The 17895-nt window shown below is 36.9% G+C and overlaps 1 protein-coding gene across 3 annotated transcripts in view; it reads right to left on the bottom strand.

Moving 5' to 3' along the window:
- Positions 1–17895, bottom strand: part of GDAP2 (ganglioside induced differentiation associated protein 2) — a 72399-nt gene that overhangs the window by 49518 nt on the left and 4986 nt on the right. Inside the window, exons 2-4 of one of the 3 annotated variants that reach the window (XM_059137016.1) lie at positions 13540–13607; positions 11820–12047; positions 10379–10518 (exon numbers count right to left, since the gene is read on the bottom strand). In XM_059137016.1, the coding sequence (XP_058992999.1) occupies positions 10379–10518; positions 11820–11995 (316 nt within the window). In that variant the 5' untranslated portion in view covers positions 11996–12047; positions 13540–13607. Of the gene's footprint in view, positions 1–3700; positions 3837–10378; positions 10519–11819; positions 12048–13539; positions 13608–17895 lie in introns of those variants that run through there. The other 2 variants (XM_059137015.1, XM_059137018.1) reach the window with 2 other exon arrangements.

Here is a 17895-nt window from a genome sequence, read left to right on the forward strand (position 1 = left end):
TGGTTCAACATCCGCAAATCTATCAATGTGATACAATACATTAATAAAAGAAAGAACAAGAACCATATGATACTCTCAATAGATGCTGAAAAAAGCATTTAACAAAGTAAAGCATCCTTTCCTGATCAAAACTCTTCAAAGTGTAGGGATAGAGAGAACATACTTCAATATCATCAAAGCCCCCTAAGAAAAACCCACCGCAAATATCATTCTCAATGGTGAAAAACTGAAAGCTTTTCCGCTAAGGTCAGGAACACGGCAGGGATGTTCATTATCACCACTGCTATTCAACATAGTACTAGAAGTCCTAGCCTCAGCAATCAGACAACAAAAAGAAATTAAAGGCATCCAAATCGGCAAAGAAGAAGTCAAACTATCATTTTTTGCAGATGATAGGATACTATATGTGGAAAATCCAAAAGGCTCCACTCCAAAACTGCTAGAACTTTTACAGGAATTCAGTAAAGTGTCAGGATATAAAATCAATGCACAGAAGTCAGTTGCATTTCTCTACACCAACAAGACAGAAGAAGAGAAATTAAGGAGTCAATCCCATTTACAGTTGCACCCCAAACCATAAGATACCTAGGAATAAACCTAACCAAAGAGGCAAAGAATCTATACTCAGAAAACTATAAAGTACTCATGAAAGAAACTGAGGAAGACACAAGGAAATGGAAAAATGTTCTATGCTCCTGGAGTGGAAGAGTAAATATTGTGAAAATGTCTATGCTACCTAAAGCAATCTACACATTTAATGCAATCCCTATCAAAATCCCATCCATTTTTTTCAAAGAAATGGAACAAATAATCCTAAAATTTATATGGAACCAGAAAAGACCTCAAATAGCCAAAGGAATACTGAAAAAGAAAGCCAAAGTTGGTGGCATCACAATTCCGGATTTCAAGCTCTATTACAAAGCTGTCATCATCAAGAAAGTATGGTATTGGCACAAAAACAGACAGACAGATTGAAGGGCGGGGGGTGGGAGGTTGGGGTACCAGGTGGTGGGTATTATAGAGGGCACAGATTGCATGGAGCACTGCGTGTGGTGCAAAAATAATGAATATTGTTATGCTGAAAATAAATAAAAAATAAAACAAAACAAAACAAAACAAAAAACCAGACACATAGATCAATGGAACAGCTTAGAGAGCCCAGAAATAGACCCTCAACTCTATGGTCAACTAATCTTCGACAAAGCAGGAAAGAATTCCCAATGGAAAAGAGACAGTCTGTTTAACAAATGGTGTTGGGAAAATTGGACAGCCACATGCAGAAAAATGAAATTGGATCATTTCCTTATACCACACATGAAAACAGACACTAAATAGATGAAGGACCTCAAGGTGAGAAAGGAATCCATCAAAATCCTTGAGGAGAACACAGGCAGCAACCTCTTTGACCTCAGCCGCAGCAACTTCTTCCTGGGAACATCACCAAAGGCAAGGGAAACAAGGGCAAAAATGAACTATTGGGATTTCATCAAGATCAAAAGCTTTTGCACAGCAAAGGAAACAGTGAACAAAACCAAAAGATAAATGACAGAATGGGAGAAGATATTTGCAAACGACGTATCAGATAACGGGCTAGTATCCAAAATTTATAAAGAGCTTAGCAAACTCAACACCCAAAGAACAAATAATCCAATCAAGAAATGGGAAGAGGACATGAACAGACATTTCTGCAAAGAAGACATCCAGATGGCCAACAAACACATGAAAAAGTGCTCAACATCACTCAGCATTGGAGAAATACAAATCAAAACCACAATGAGATACCACCTCACACCAGTCAGAATGGCTAAAATTAACAAGGCAGGAAATGACAGATGCTGGGGAGGATGCGGAGAAAGGGGAACCCTCCTACATTGTGGGTGGGAATGCAAGCTGGTGCAACCACTCTGGAAAACAGCATGGAGGTTCCTCAAAAAGTTGAAAAATATAGCTACCCAATGACCCAGAAATTGCACTACTGGGTATCTACCCTAAAGATACAAACATAGTGATCCGAAGGGGCACATGCACCCGAATGTTAATAGCAGCATTGTCCACAATAGCCAAACTATGGAAAGAACCTAGATGTCCATCAACAGATGAATGGATAAAGAAGATGTGGTATATATACACAATGGAATACTATGCAGCCATCAAAAGAAATGAAATCTTGCCATTTGCGACGACGTGGATGGAACTAGAGGGTATTATGCTTAGCAAAATAAGTCAATTGGAGAAAGACAACTATCATATGATCTCCCTGATACAAGGAAGTGGAGATGCAATGTGGGTGGTTTGGGGGGGTAGGAACAGAATAAATGAAACAAGATGGGATCGGGAGGGAGACAAATCATAAGTGACTCTTAATCTCACAAAACAGACTGAGGGTTGCTGGGGGGAGGGGGGTCAGGAGAGGGGAGTGGGGTTTGGACACTGGGGAGGGTATGTGCTATGGTGCATGCTGTGAAGTGTGTAAACCTGGCGATTCACAGACCTGTACTCCTGGGGATAAAAATACATTATATGTTTATAAAAAAAAAAAAAAAAGAAAAGAAAAAGAGAAAGGTGGAAAACCTCTTTGGCACCATTTGAGCCAGTGAAAAATGGTAAATAAAACAAGCATTTACCCTACCCTCTCACAGAAACTGTAATTCAGAGTAACCACATATCAGTTATTGAGGAAAGACTCTACAGGAATGTTAGCTAGTAACTATGGATATAATGATAGGTTTTAGAAAAATAGAACTTCATAATCTTAATGGAATTACTGACTCAGACAAAGCCTATAAATAGTCGCTAAAACCATTATGTGAACGTGTGACAGAGAACTGGACATTCACAGAGCTTAAATAACCCCATATTGATTACTTTTCAGTCACAAAGAGTAAAACAACTATATAAATAGAAGAATCAAGCTTTCATGACTTTATACCAGGGAACCATCTTAGTGTCAGTAATAACCCACTAATGGGTCAATCAGATTTCACACATCTTCCAATATGATACATTAAGTACACAATATAATATAACCTATGGAATGCTTAAGTTAAACCTGATTCCATTAGATATAACTTCCAGGTTAACATGCAAGGGATAAAGCAGGAAACCAAATGGCTCCTCAGGGTAATGAGATAAATCCAATGGTGGGCCATCTTGGAAAACATCTCAGCCTAGTCCACTCAACAAGTTGGTATCCTAAAAAGGGAACTGAGTTGGATGGAAAAAAATTTTTTTTAAAGATACAACAGTTAGATGTGTGACCCTGGATTGAGTATCAGTTTGGACAAAGTAGTTGCAGAGGGCATTTCAGGGTCAACTGTAAATTTATAATATGGTTTGGGTATTAGATAAAGTAATTTCTGAAGCCAAAAGGTGGAATTCATTTACTGAAGAAAGTATGCCTCAGAACAGTATATGTGCAGCTGGAACACCCAGGTGGCTCAGTCATTAAGCATCTGCCTTCAGCTCAGGTCATGATCCCAGGGTCCTCTGATTGAGCCCCCCAGCAGGGAGGCTGCTTCTCCCTCTCCCTCTGCCTGCTGCTCCCCCTACTTGTGCTCACTCACTCTCTGTCAAATAAATAAATAAAATCTTTTTTTTTTTAAAGTATGTATACAATTATCTGATCAAAGATAAGGACAGTATATACAAATTTTATTTTATGCTAATAACAAAATGTGTAAGAATGTATGCATATACCTACATATACGTACAGAAAGATCCAGAAGAATATGTACCATAGAACTAGTATTGGTGATCTTTGTGGGGTGGAAATGTTAAGTTTTCATTTATTTTGCAGCTTCTGTGCATATAATCTCTACAATTTGCATTTATTGCTTCTGTAAGTAGACAACAATTATTCAGAAGAAATAATATATATAAAAAAAATAAAGCAAGCAAGCAAACACATATTTTGGAAGTCAGTTTGCAGAATCAATCCCGAAGATCTCTGAGGATAGACTACAGAAACAGTAAAGAACTGTTAAGTATTCAGGAAACTTTGGTTCTGGGAATCTCACCTTTCCTTTAATAATTGTTAACCAAAACTCAGAACTCTGGAGACTAGACTTAGGCTAAGTACTGTTGCATTGCTTCCCAATCTTCCATTTGTTCTTTCTAAGCCCAGATTTCTTCTAACCTAAAGCCCAAATCCTGACATCATTATCAACAGTTAAAACACATTCCTCAAAGTATTTTTAATTCCTGTAAAACAAATACAAATTTCCTGAATCAGTTCAAATTCACTCCAGTCATAACTCTGTCCAGTGCATCTTTTATCCGTGACTACATCTTCTGCTGAGGAGCATTGCTGCAATGCTAACCTGAATATATCCGAGTATTAAAGATTAGTTAGGGCTTTTCAACTTCACTTACTTCTAAATCTCAACATCCACAGTAAGAAATACAAAAGTTGTCTTAATGCTTATAGCAAAGAGTCCTATTCATACAAGAACAGAGCCACCAAAAAGTATATGTACTCCCATCCTAGCAAAACTGCACATTTAAGAACCAAGTGATGGAACATCTAAGCAGCAAAACTATATAGTGATCCTGATGGGAAAAGAAAGTATTTTTTTCATTTTGTACATGGAGATCCTTTAGCTACTTAAGTATCTATAAATTACATGGATTCTTGCCCAGAAACAAGTAGGACAATTATCAGATTCTATTCTGACTCTAAAGCTGAACATCATTTATCAATCTCTCTTACCACACGTTCTTTACCAAAACAATAACCCACATATCTTTAGGTTCATAAAATTCCTAAATTCAAAGACTGGATGTAAGACTGGGAAGCACAGACACACACACACACACACACACACACACACACACACACTCTTTTTTTTTTTTTTTTTAAATTTGGGTATAATAGGCCAAGTATGCCCACTCCATTTTTAGGAAGCTCTATTTCTTAGAAAATTTTCTCTGACTGAACTGATAGATGAAGTTTTATGTATCTTCCCACCAAGGATTCTAGGAACACAATAAAACTATCTCTCACTCTCTTCAGTGTGAAGCTTTTTGAATTGTTTGAGGAAGACAATCAGTTTCCCTCAGATTTTCTCTATGCCAACCCTAGCCCTTAATTTTTTTTTCTTTTTTAAAAAGATTTTATATATTTATTTGTCGGAGGAAGAGAGAGGGAAAGTGAGGGAGCACACAACCAGGGGAGCAGTAGGCAGGGGAGGGTGGGAGAAGGAGACTCCCTGCTGAGGAGGAGCCTAACCCAGAACTGGATCCTAGGACTGAGATCATGACCTGAGCCGAAAGGCAGATGCTTAACCGACTGAGCTACCCAGCTGTCTCAACCCCAGCCCTTTAAACTATATCTTCAAATTGTATGGTTTCCACAGTGTATATATCATGCTAATCATTTTCTTTTAGGTGTACCCCAGTTTATCATGACTCTTAAAAATTTGTAATAAAAATAAGATGAATACTGACTGTATACTACAGGTCCTACCAAGACAAATAAAGGACAGCCATTCTTGACTCTGATACTGTACTTCTTCTCTCCACCCCCACGAGCTCTACTAAGGCATAATCAACACATAACACTGTATAAGTTTAAAGTGTATAAAATGAAGATTTGATACAAGTATACATTGAGAAATAGTTAACCACAATAAGGTTAGTTAACACATCTACCACCTCAAATAACTACCTTTTTCTTTTATGAGAACATTTAAGATCTACTTTCTTAGCAATTTTCAAATATGTAACACAGAACTGTTAATTATAATCACCATGTTGTACATGACATCCTCAGACGTTAATCATGTTATAGCTGGAAATTTGTTTCCTTTGAGCAACATGTCATCTCCCTTACTCTCTGGCAACCACCATTCTCCTATTTCTTTGACTTCAGCTTTTTTTTAGGCTCCACATATAAGTGAAGTCATGTAATTATTTGTCTGTCTTACTACACTTACCATAGATAATACCATCAAGTACTATGCATGTTGTCACAAATGGCAGGATTTCCTTCTTTCTTATGGCTAAATAATATCCCATTGTGTGTATGTGTATTTTATAACACACAATATATACACACTTGTTTATATGTGTGTATGTGTATATATATATATATATGTACACACACAAATGTGTAAATAAATGAATAAAGAAAATGTAGTGTATGATCCTTCTAATGTACTTTTAAATTTGGTTTGTTACGATTTTGTTGAAAATTTTTGCACCTATATTCATCAGGGATACAGGACTATAGCTTTCTTGCAGTGTCTTACCTGACTTTGGTATTAGGGTAATTCTAGTGTTGTAAAATGAATTTAGAAATGTTCTTTCTTCTTTGATTCTTGGGAAAAATTTGAGGAAAATTACTATCCTTTTTAAAATGTATGATAGAATTCACCAGTGAAGCTCTCAAGTCCCAGGCTTATCTTTGTTGGGAGGTGTTTGATTACTGATTCAATCTCCTTACTTCTTCTGGTCTGTTTAGATTTTCTGTTTCTTCACAATTTAGTCTTGGCAGACCGTATCTTTCTAGGAATTTACTCAATTCTTCTAGGTTATCCAATATGTTGGCCTGTAATTATTCATAGCAGTCTTCCATGATCCTTTATATCCTTTATATCCTTTCTGATTTCCCTTTTGATTTCTTCTTGACCCACTGATTGTTCAGAAATGTATTAATTTCCATGTACTTGTGAATTTTTAAATTTTCCTATTACTGATTTCTAGTTTCACACCACTGTGGTCAGAAAAGATACTTGATATGATTTCAATCTTCTTAAATTTGACAGGGCTTGATTTGTGGCCCAACATATGATCAATCCTGGAGAATGTTCTGTATGCACTTCAGAAAAATGTGTATTTGGTGTTGTTGGATGGAATGTCCTGTATATGTTTATTAGGCCCATTTGGTCTATAGTATAATTTAGGCCTTCTGTTCCCTTATTAATTTTGCCTGGATGATTTATCCAGTGTTGAAAGTGGTATGCTGTGGTCCCCAACTATTACTGTATTGCTGTTTCTCCATTTAAGTATATTAACATTTGCCTTAAATATTTATTTAGGTGCTTCAATGTTGGGTACATACATATTTATAGCTGTTACATCCTCTTGATGAACTGACCCCTGTACCACCATATAGTGAACTCTATCTCTTGTGATCAATTTTGACTGAAAGTTTATTTTATCTGGCATGTGTACAGCCACTCCTGCTCTCTTTTGGTTTCCATTTGCACAGAGTATCTTTTAGCATCCCTTCACTTTTAGCCTATGTGTGTCATTAAACCTAAAGTGAATCTCTTGTAGACGCTATACTGTTGGACCTATATTTTTAAATCCAACAACGACTCTGTGTGTTTTGATTGGAGAACTTAGTCCTTTTATGCTTAAAATAATTATTGCTAGGTAAGGAATTACTATGGCCCTTTTGTTAATTGCTTCCTGGGTTTTTTTTTTAAGGTCCTTTGTTCCTTTCTTGCAGTCTCCCTTTGTGACTTCTTTTTCTTACTGGTATTCTTTAATTCCTTTATCTTTTGTGTATCTATTAAAGGTTTGTTCCCTTTGGATTACCATCAGGCTTACATAAAACATTTATGGACATAATAGTCAATTTTAAGCTGATAAGAAATTACCTTCCTCTATGATGCTGAATTTCTTTGATATAATCTGACAGCAGAAATGAGACCTTATCATTGCTGAGTCTAGCTAGTTAAAATCCCAGAGAATTTCTAGTCGTATATCTATTCCTTACAGGATGATGCCACTGTTCTTGCTACAGAACACATGGAGACCAATAAGACTTTCATAGAAGCCAAAGTTTAATGGGAACACTTTCATCAGGTAAACAATTTATGAAATTACAACTGTAATAAGAGCCCCAAAGAGAAGTACTACATGCTAGGAGTATATATCATGGGGAGTATATATCATGGCCAATTCTGAAGTAAATGAACAGTGCTTTGCGAAAGAGATACAAGCAAAGACTTAAGAATAAGAGTGAAGAACTGAGAGAAGGAGCAAAGTACATGCAAAACTGAAAAGGAGCTAAAGGAAGAAATTAGAGATCAGACTGGTTCAATATGTTAGAGAATGGAAAAGGGGATGTGAAAGGAGCCTGGAGGCTAGTAACTGATATTCTGAAGGTCCTGAGGAAACCAGTTTAAGGAGTTTACATTTTAAGTGTAACGGCAGGCACTACATGGTTTAAAGCAGAGAACCAATACTAAGGGCTTTACAATTTAAAAAGCAATGCTTACTGCATGTGTTAAAGAGATTTAGTTAAAAAAGAATGAAGGTAGGGAGACCAGATGAAAGGGAAGCTATGGCTGTAGTTCACAGAGGGGATGATGGCAGGATAGGCTAAGTTGGAGGCAGTGGTGATAAAGAGATACAAGATATATTTATGGCTTGATGACAGACTTTATGTGGGGGATAAGGAGTAAAGCGTTAACCTTGAGTTTTTTGCATTAAAAATGGAATGAATGATAATGCCATGTTTCCAATAGCAAATACTTTCTTATATAATAAGGGTTGTCAAACTGGGGTTCCCCAACCAGAATTTGGATAATTAAGGTTTTAAACTTATTGCAAAACTTTTATATTCATCCCTGTCAATGTTTTCATTTTTTGGCTCATACTACCAGTCAGTTTAGAATATTTAAAATTCCTTGGTCTAATATCCAAAATCTCCTTATTAACTCCTTTCAGCTTTCTATCATACACAGATTTGGGAAGTCACACTGTAATCACTCATGAGGTTGTTGAAGATGCCTGCAGGTTGGCACTGACTCATCAAACAACTGAGGCCTGTAGCTAACATCAGCAATAACACTAAACACTTAGAATGTGCCTGACACTTAATGGTCATTATTTAATTTGGTTTTCATGATACTGTTTCCATCCCCAAATACTCACTGAACTCTTGCTATGTGTCAGAAACTGAGGTAGAGACTATTACCACCATGCCCACTTTAGAGAAAAGGAAACTCAGGCCCAGAGGTGAAGTAATTGGTTTTACATTACACAGTTAGTGAAGGGCAGAGTTATAATGTAAACTCTTGCTTGGAGGCTCTCAAACATATGCTGTTAAATACTGAAGCTTTACTTGTATCCTTGTATTAGATTTTATTACTTCCTTTTTCTTATCCCTAGGTCCAGCTCTAAGGTTGAGAACACACACACACATATGCACATGGACCATAAGGAATTCTTCCAGACCAACTTCTCTATTACCGTTATCAAGAAACTTCTCAGTATTATCTGTACATTTTCTAATTTCTACATGTTCTTCATGGTATCATGTTTTTAGTTTAATTGAGGCCTTTTTCCCCCTCTTTCTGCTTTCATAGAGTTCAGTTTCTTAATTAGATGATGTACTTCTTCCCTATTCCTTTGTTCATGGAGTCAGCATTATGTATTCCTGCTCAAATGCTAATATCTTTATTAGGTTAGAAAACAATTTTCACTATTAAATGCTAGAGGTCAAAGAAATCAGAATTTTATGGAGATGAGATTTGTTGTTTACATTTTAAGAAACACTGCTGTATTTCATAATTACTTTTTATAAAATGGGATGATTGAATTTCATAATATTCTATTTGGGCTCAAATAACGGTAACCTGGTTTGCTAGGTTGGTAATTTAAGAAAATGAATGCAAATAAAGTAAACAAGATTCTGAACTAATAGAACTCTTCCTGTACCCATTTCCAATGAAATATTCTCAGAAGAATGTTCTGGTTAAGAAAAAAGGAGCAAGTGCAAAATTAGTCAAGAATATATTTTGCTCTTAAAATGCATTTTGGTTTTATCGGTAAGTCAATTACATTTCCAAAGTGCAACAATCACTTCCCATGAGGTATACGAAAAATTCTCTATCAATATCAAATCATAAAATTTTTCAGTTTAGAGAAAGGATAGTTGTTTCCCAAAGCTTATTAGTACAAGAAAAATACACAGCCAAGAAAACACTACCAAAGATTTAACTGGCCACAGTGACTGTTATTTTAAAATTTGAGAACATGGGCGCCTGGGTGGCTCAGTGGGTTAAGCCGCTGCCTTCGGCTCAGGTCATGATCTCAGGGTCCTGGGATCGAGTCCCGCATCGGGCTCTCTACTCAGCAGGGAGCCTGCTTCCCTTCCTCTTTCTCTACCTGCCTCTCCATCTACTTGTGATCTCTCTCTGTCAAATAAATAAATAAAATCTTTAAAATTTGAGAACATGAGAGTAAAGTCTCAGTGTTCCGCTTTTAACACAGTGTGGGGTTTTCAAAAGCTGTGTTTATGAATTTAAACAACAACAAAATAGCTACATCTACTTAGTATTCTCACTAAACGCAAAACATGCTTCTTCACATATCAAAAATAAATGTTTCCTAAGCAATAATATACCTAGCAAACCTCACTCACCCTTCAGTTTCTGGAGGTCCTCCTTCAAATCAGGTCCTGCGAGCATAAAAATACTGTCTGACACAGGGTTCTTATCTGTAAGATTTTCATTGCTGGTATTCACAATGGCTGTACAGTTCAGTAATGCCACATCTCCTTTCCTGAGGAAATGAGAAACAAAGTACAAGTGTGGGGGAAAAGTAGGGAGATAAGAAAGTTAACTGCTAATTCTTTCAAAACATTTTATCCTCACTCCCCTCACAACATTGGTTTTGGTAGCTCACAAGCTTAAGCAAGGGTGAAAAAGTAGTTCTGGACTCAGGAAGACTAATCTGACATCTTAGAATCTTCAATGCAAATGCTCTAACCCTGAAACCCACAGAACCCTCAAGTTACTCCTTTGCTTCTTTCGTATTTCTCTTTCACTGTAACAGAATGCTTAGACAGTGGACAGTGGTTGGTTTCAAGAGTACACCAGAGCAGCATTATTTATGATAGCCAAAAAGTGGAAACAACCCAAATGTCTATCAGCTAATGAACTGATAAACTGATAAATGTGATAGGTATAGCCATACAATGGATATTATTTGGCCGCAGAAAGGAATGAAGTACTGATTCATACTTCAATATGGATGAACTTTCAAAACGTTATACTAAGTCACACTTGATTCCATTTACATGAAATGTCCAGAATATACAAATCTATAAACAGAGAAGGCAGATTAGTGGTTGGCTGCAGCTGAGAGATGGGGGAAATGGGAAGACTGCTAATGCATTCAGGACTTTGAGGTGATGAAAATGTTCTAAAACGGACTATGGCTGATGCTTATACAACTTTTTGCATATACAAAAAACCACAGACATACAACTTAAACTGGTGAATTGTATGATACACGGATTATACCACAATAAAGCATTTTAAAAAAGGTATTACTACTAACAGATGCAAGAACATAGATGAACTTTCAAATAATTATGCTGAATGAAAGAGGCCAGAATAAAAAAATAAAGGTCATGTGATTTCCATTTATATATAACTCTGGCAAATGCAAACTAATCTATAGTGACAGAAAGATCAATGGTTGCTGGGGGATGTGGAGTCAGGGAGGAGAAGGAGACAGGAGGGATTATGAAGGGACACAAAGAAATACTTTTGGGGGTGATAAATATATTAACTATCTTGACTGTGGTGATTAAAGTAACACAGAAGGTTCATGGATACATACATGTTAAAATCCACCAAGCTGTACATTTTAAACATGTGCAGTTAATTGTATGTCAATTATTCCTCAATAAAACTCTAATTATAAGCAAAACAGTATTTTAACAATGCTAGGTCTTACAAAAAAGAGTTTAGAAGAAATTATGAGAAAAAAAGTTTAGAAGAAACAATGAGAAAAAAATAATTTAGAAGAACTTATGGGTATTGTTCTATCATGATATGATTTAATCAAAGAATTACCAAAGAATCACTTTCCCATTGATATCCTTATTGTAAAGAAAAGGTGATCTAATAGTGTCTTCCTGAAATGTTTCAGCTGCAGTATCAGAAGTATTTAATTCATCTTCCCATGAGTTGCCCCAGCTTGGTAGTGTGTCCACATCCACAAACTGGGAAGGTGCACCCAAGGGATCCATGGAATGTCTTTCCCCAAATTCCTCAGGATTCAATATTCACTGCAGACTTTAGCTTAAAAGAAAAGAAAGAACTGTTTTAATAGAGAAGTACATATATTACTTTATTTCTATTAGATCAAAAAGCAAATCTCTACTGTGAAACACTCTAAAGGACATTGTGACTAGCTGCTTAAAATACTCCATAAAAACCAATATATAACAAAGAATTGCTATAGCTTCTCTAAAACAGGAATAAAGGGGGATTATTTCAGCACAATTTCTTTTCAAAGAATCACAGCCATTAAAATAATCACATGGCCCACCAGTTCTACTTTCCAGAAACCCAGGACAACTCCTTCAACATTTACTGAATGTCTGCAATTGACAGGAGTTTCTTGGTGAGAAGTGTGACATACTAAGTGGAATGAACCATGGATCAGGCACAATATGTTAATTCCTGTACCAGCACATGGAGTAGAACACATGATCATTTAACAATTTCTAAAAGGCTTTAGAGATTATACCACGATAAAACTGTGTAAGAAAATTATTCTTGTTTGATACAAAATACTCCTTTGAGATTATTGAAATAAAGAAACTAATTTTATCTAGAAGTTGGTGTTTAGTCCATCCATTGGCCTTTGAAACTGGAGGCAACCACGAAATCTGTTGATCTGTTAAAAAGTGTTCAAACCTGAGCTGGACAAGCTGAATAGCAGACAAATAGAGACCATTTATTTTCCATGGTTGAACCGCCTGAAGCCCAATGGAATGACATTTTGCAGAAATTAGTACTTTAAAAAATTATTCACAGATTGTTGAGGACAATGATTCATGCTAAAATTTTTATTTTATTTTATTTATTTATTTGAGAGAGAGAGAGAGAGAGAGCATGAGAGAAAGGGAGAGAGAGCACAAATGGGGGAAGGGGTAAAGGGAGAGGGAGAAACAGACTCCTGCTGAGCAGGGAGTCTAATGAAGGACTTGATCCTGGGACCCTGACTCTGAGATCATGACCTGAGCTGAAGTTGTCTGCTTAACCAACTGAGCCACTCAGGCACCCCATGTTAAAACTTCTTAACTATAATATAAAAATTCCATTAAACATTAAACTTAGCTTTCATTTTGTAAACTCAAGTACTTTCAGGACACAATTTTTTAAAATAACTTTTCTTTCTAAGTAATACTCACTTATAGAACGTTTTAGGAAAAAAGTTAAGAAAGGAAAAACTCCCAAACTTAGTAATAGACTTCTTAACTTTTTCTATGATAGGTGAAATGATTATGTACAGTTTTGAGCTTGTCTTCTTCAGTATTTTGAGATAAATATTTCCACATGCAATTATATTGCGAGGGAGAGGCAGGGTGGCGCAATGTGAGAGCTGGGGTTCTGTTAGCAGGCCTGAGTTTGGGTCTAGGACCTAACAGCTCTGCTATCCTTGACGTAAGCCAGGGTTCCCTTATTTCAAAAATGAGAGTAATACACTCCTAGGGTTACTGTGAGGATTCAAAGCAAGGCACAATAAAAGTTGTTACAACTTTCTCAGAGCCCATGTGAAAGTTACCTGTTCCACTGTTGAAATGAAGATGTCTCCATGTGTGGCAGAGATTAAAACACTTGCTGTCAAAGACTCTAATGAGCACCAAAAACAAAACACACACTGCTGAATTAAGATACACTTATTTATCTCAATGTCTGCTCTTGAAATGATTTGTTAATCCCCAACACCTAGATCAATCCAACATCTGTCTTCTCTAATCCTGCTCTTATGTTACTAGAAAAAAAAAAAATCAGTAATTATCCTGTCTGCTGCCAAAACAAATGCATGTTTTCCAATGTCAGCTGGACCCTCCAACACTATTATGAAACTGTTTTAATAATTCTTGGGTGACTCTCTATGCTATACTATATCGCATCTGTGGTTAACATCCTCTAAGATGTCCTTCAATGATAACCTGCTTCCTGATATCTATGCCCCTGTATAGCTGCCTCCTATAATGAATAGGGCTGACCCTTGTAACCAACAGGACACTGCAGAAATGACTGCATATGACTTCCAAGGACGAGTCATAAAAGCTATCATGCTCATTCTTGGAGTGCTTGCATGATGCGGGACTCTCAAGCAGCCTATGAAAGGCCCCCATGGGAAGAACCTGAGGGTTCCTGCCAACAACCAGCATCAACACCTATGCAGGTGAAGGAATCACCTTGGATCTTCCAGCCTTAGTTGGGCTTCAAATGACTTCAGCCCAGCTTGACCCCACTGCAAGCTGCTACTGAATTCCTGACCCACAGAAAATGCAAGGTAATAAATGCTTATTTGTTCCAGGCACTCATTTATTCAAGTATTGTTAGGTATGGAGACTCTAATGGAAGAGACAGACTCACAAAAAGTGTGGCTCCCAAAAATCACACAAATATACATAATCACAGAAATAAAAATCTGTGAGAAATGTTCTGTAAAGAAGAAAAGGTGGAAAGCTAATTTAAAATTTTGAGAAGCAGAGAATGTCTCTTCCACAAAATGACAGTTGAGACCAAAAGTAGAAGAGTTTTACAGAGGTAAGGGCATCATCTGGGAGCCACACTTTAAACCTGCCAAACTACTTTTATTTATACATTTTACTCCACTTCATCAGCTCTCCTGTAAGAGAATGTCTTAACTCCCCCTTCACAATATCTGATCTCTCTATCCCCTAGGTCCTCCTGCTCTCAAAAAAATTTCCTACTGCATTTCTTCTTCAGGCACCAATGAAACTCCTCATTCTACGATTTAACTTTATAAGCATAATCTGTTTTGCAGCTCTATTTTCTTTTCTCCCATTTATTCAACTTACTGCAGTTTCACCTCCATCACTTAACAATGCTAAAACTGCTCTTTCAAGGTCTAAAATGATTGACCAAATGTCAAATCCAGGAACTAACCACATTTTAGTTACATTAACTATTGATCATTCTTTCTCTGAAATTCTATTACCTACTTTGACAGTATACTTCTGGTGGTTCACTTATATCTCTAATCACCTCTTGTCCATATAATTTATGGGAACTTCTTCCCACATCTTTTTTTTATTTTAAAAGATTTTATTTATTTATTTGACAGAGAAAGACACAGTGAGAGAGGGAACACAAGCGGGAGTGAGAGAGGGAGAAGGAAGCTTCCCACCAAACGGGGAGCCTGATGTGGGGCTCGATCCCAGGACCTGCGATCATGACCTGAGCTGAAGGCAGACGCTTAATGACTGAGCCCCCAGATGCCCCTTCTTCCCAGATCTTAAAAGTCATTGTCACCCATAAGATATTGTGTACTTAATGAGTAATAAATACAGTTGAGAGCTCTCAAAGTTTAATGGCATTATATAGAAAGTGTCATGACATTTAATAAAGGGTAAATTCCTTTTTAGCTCCATCTCTAAGCTGCAATTGATCCTCTCACCAAAAAGAGATTTAAATGTCCCTTCTCCTTCAACACAGCAAATCCAAGCTAGGCAGGAAAATTTGATTCCTGATACTTAAGGTACAGTGGTTCTTAACATTCTTGGGGGTCACGGATCCCTTTGAGAATCATGTAAGAAGTCAAGACCTTTTTACTACACAAAATGTGAGCATCTGAGGAGCTCATAGAGGCAAAGAGTTGCAAATAAATTTGAGAGGGTTCCCAGACTCAGATTAAGAATCCCAGTGAAAGTGGTAGATCAGAAAGGAACAGAGACCATATACAGTAACAGTCACCTTACAGGCAATACAATGGCACTAAATTCATATCTCTCAATAGTTACCCTGAATGTGAATGGGCTAAATGCCCCTGTCAAAAGACACAGGGTATCAGAATGGATAAAAAAACAAAACCCATCTATATGTTGCCTCCAAGAAACACATTTTAAGCCCGAAGACACCTCCAGATTTAAAGTGAGGGGGTGGAAAAGAATTTACCATGCTAATGGACATCAGAAGAAAGCAGGAGTGGCAATCCTTATATCAGATCAATTAGATTTTAAGCCAAAGACTGTAATAAGAGATGAGGAAGGACACTATATCATACTCAAAGGGTCTGTCCAACAAGAAGATTTAACAATTTTAAATATCTATGCCCCCAACGTGGGAGCAGCCAACTATATAAACCAATTAATAACAAAATCAAAGAAACACATAAACAACAATACAATAATAGTAGGGGACTTTAATATTCCCCTCACTGAAATGGACAGGTCATCCAAGCAAAAGATCAGCAAGGAAATAAAGGCCTTAAATGACACACTGGACCAGATGGACATCACAGATATATTCAGAATATTTCATCCCAAAGCAACAGAATACACATTCTTCTCTAGTGCACATGGTACATTCTCCAGAATAGATCACATCCTCGGTCCTAAATCAGGACTCAACCGGTATCAAAAGATTGGGATCATTCCCTGCATATTTTCAGACCACAATGCTCTAAAGCTAGAACTCAACCACAAAAGGAAGTTTGGAAAGAACCCAAATACATGGAGACTAAAGAGTATCCTTCTAAAGAATGAATGGGTCAACCGGGAAATTAAAGAAGAATTGAAAAAAATCATGGAAACAAATGATAATGAAAATACAACGGTTCAAAATCTGTGGGACACAACAAAGGCAGTCCTGAGAGGAAAATATATAGCGGTACAAGCCTTTCTCAAGAAACAAGAAAGGTCTCAGGTACACAACCTAACCCTACACCTAAAGGAGCTGGAGAAGGAACAAGAAAGAAACCCTAAGCCCAGCAGGAGAAGAGAAATCATAAAGATCAGAGCAGAAATCAATGAAATAGAAACCAAAAAAACAATAGAACAAATCAACGAAACTAGGAGCTGGTTCTTTGAAAGAATTAATAAAATTGATAAACCCCTGGCCCGACTTATCAAAAAGAAAAGAGAAAGGACCCAAATAAATAAAATCATGAATGAAAGAGGAGAGATCACAACTAACACCAAGGAAATACAAACTATTATAAGAACATACTATGAGCAACTCTACGGCAATAAATTTGACAATCTGGAAGAAATGGATGCATTCCTAGAAACATATAAACTACCACAACTGAACCATGAAGAAATAGAAAGCCTGAACAGACCCATAACCAGTAAGGAGATTGAAACAGTCATTAAAAATCTCCAAACAAACAAAAGCCCAGGGCCAGACGGCTTCCCGGGGGAATTCTACCAAACATTTAAAGAAGAACTAATTCCTATTCTCCTGAAACTGTTCCAAAAAATAGAAATGGAAGGAAAACTTCCAAACTCATTTTATGAGGCCAGCATCACCTTGATCCCAAAACCAGACAAGGATCCCACCAAAAAAGAGAGCTATAGACCGATATCCTTGATGAACACAGATGCGAAAATACTCAACAAAATACTAGCCAATCGGATTCAACAGTACATTAAAAAGATTATTCACCACGACCAAGTGGGATTTATTCCAGGGCTGCAAGGTTGGTTCAACATCCGCAAATCAGTCAATGTGATACAACACATCAATAAAAGTAAGAACAAGAACCATATGATACTCTCAATAGATGCTGAAAAAGCATTTGACAAAGTACAACATCCCTTCCTGATCAAAACTCTTCAAAGTGTAGGGATAGAGGGCACATACCTCAATATCATCAAAGCCATCTATGAAAAACCCACCGCAAATATCATTCTCAATGGAGAAAAACTGAAAGCTTTTCCGCTAAGGTCAGGAACACGGCAGGGATGTCCATTATCACCACTGCTATTCAACATCGTACTAGAGGTCCTAGCCTCAGCAATCAGACAACAAAAGGAAATTAAAGGCATCCAAATCGGCAAAGAAGAAGTCAAATTATCACTCTTCGCAGATGATATGATACTATATGTGGAAAACCCAAAAGACTCCACTCCAAAACTGCTAGAACTTATACAGGAATTCA

Source organism: Mustela lutreola, chromosome 10, assembly GCF_030435805.1.
Source record: "Mustela lutreola isolate mMusLut2 chromosome 10, mMusLut2.pri, whole genome shotgun sequence".
In the NCBI taxonomy this organism is placed as follows: domain Eukaryota; kingdom Metazoa; phylum Chordata; class Mammalia; order Carnivora; family Mustelidae; genus Mustela; species Mustela lutreola.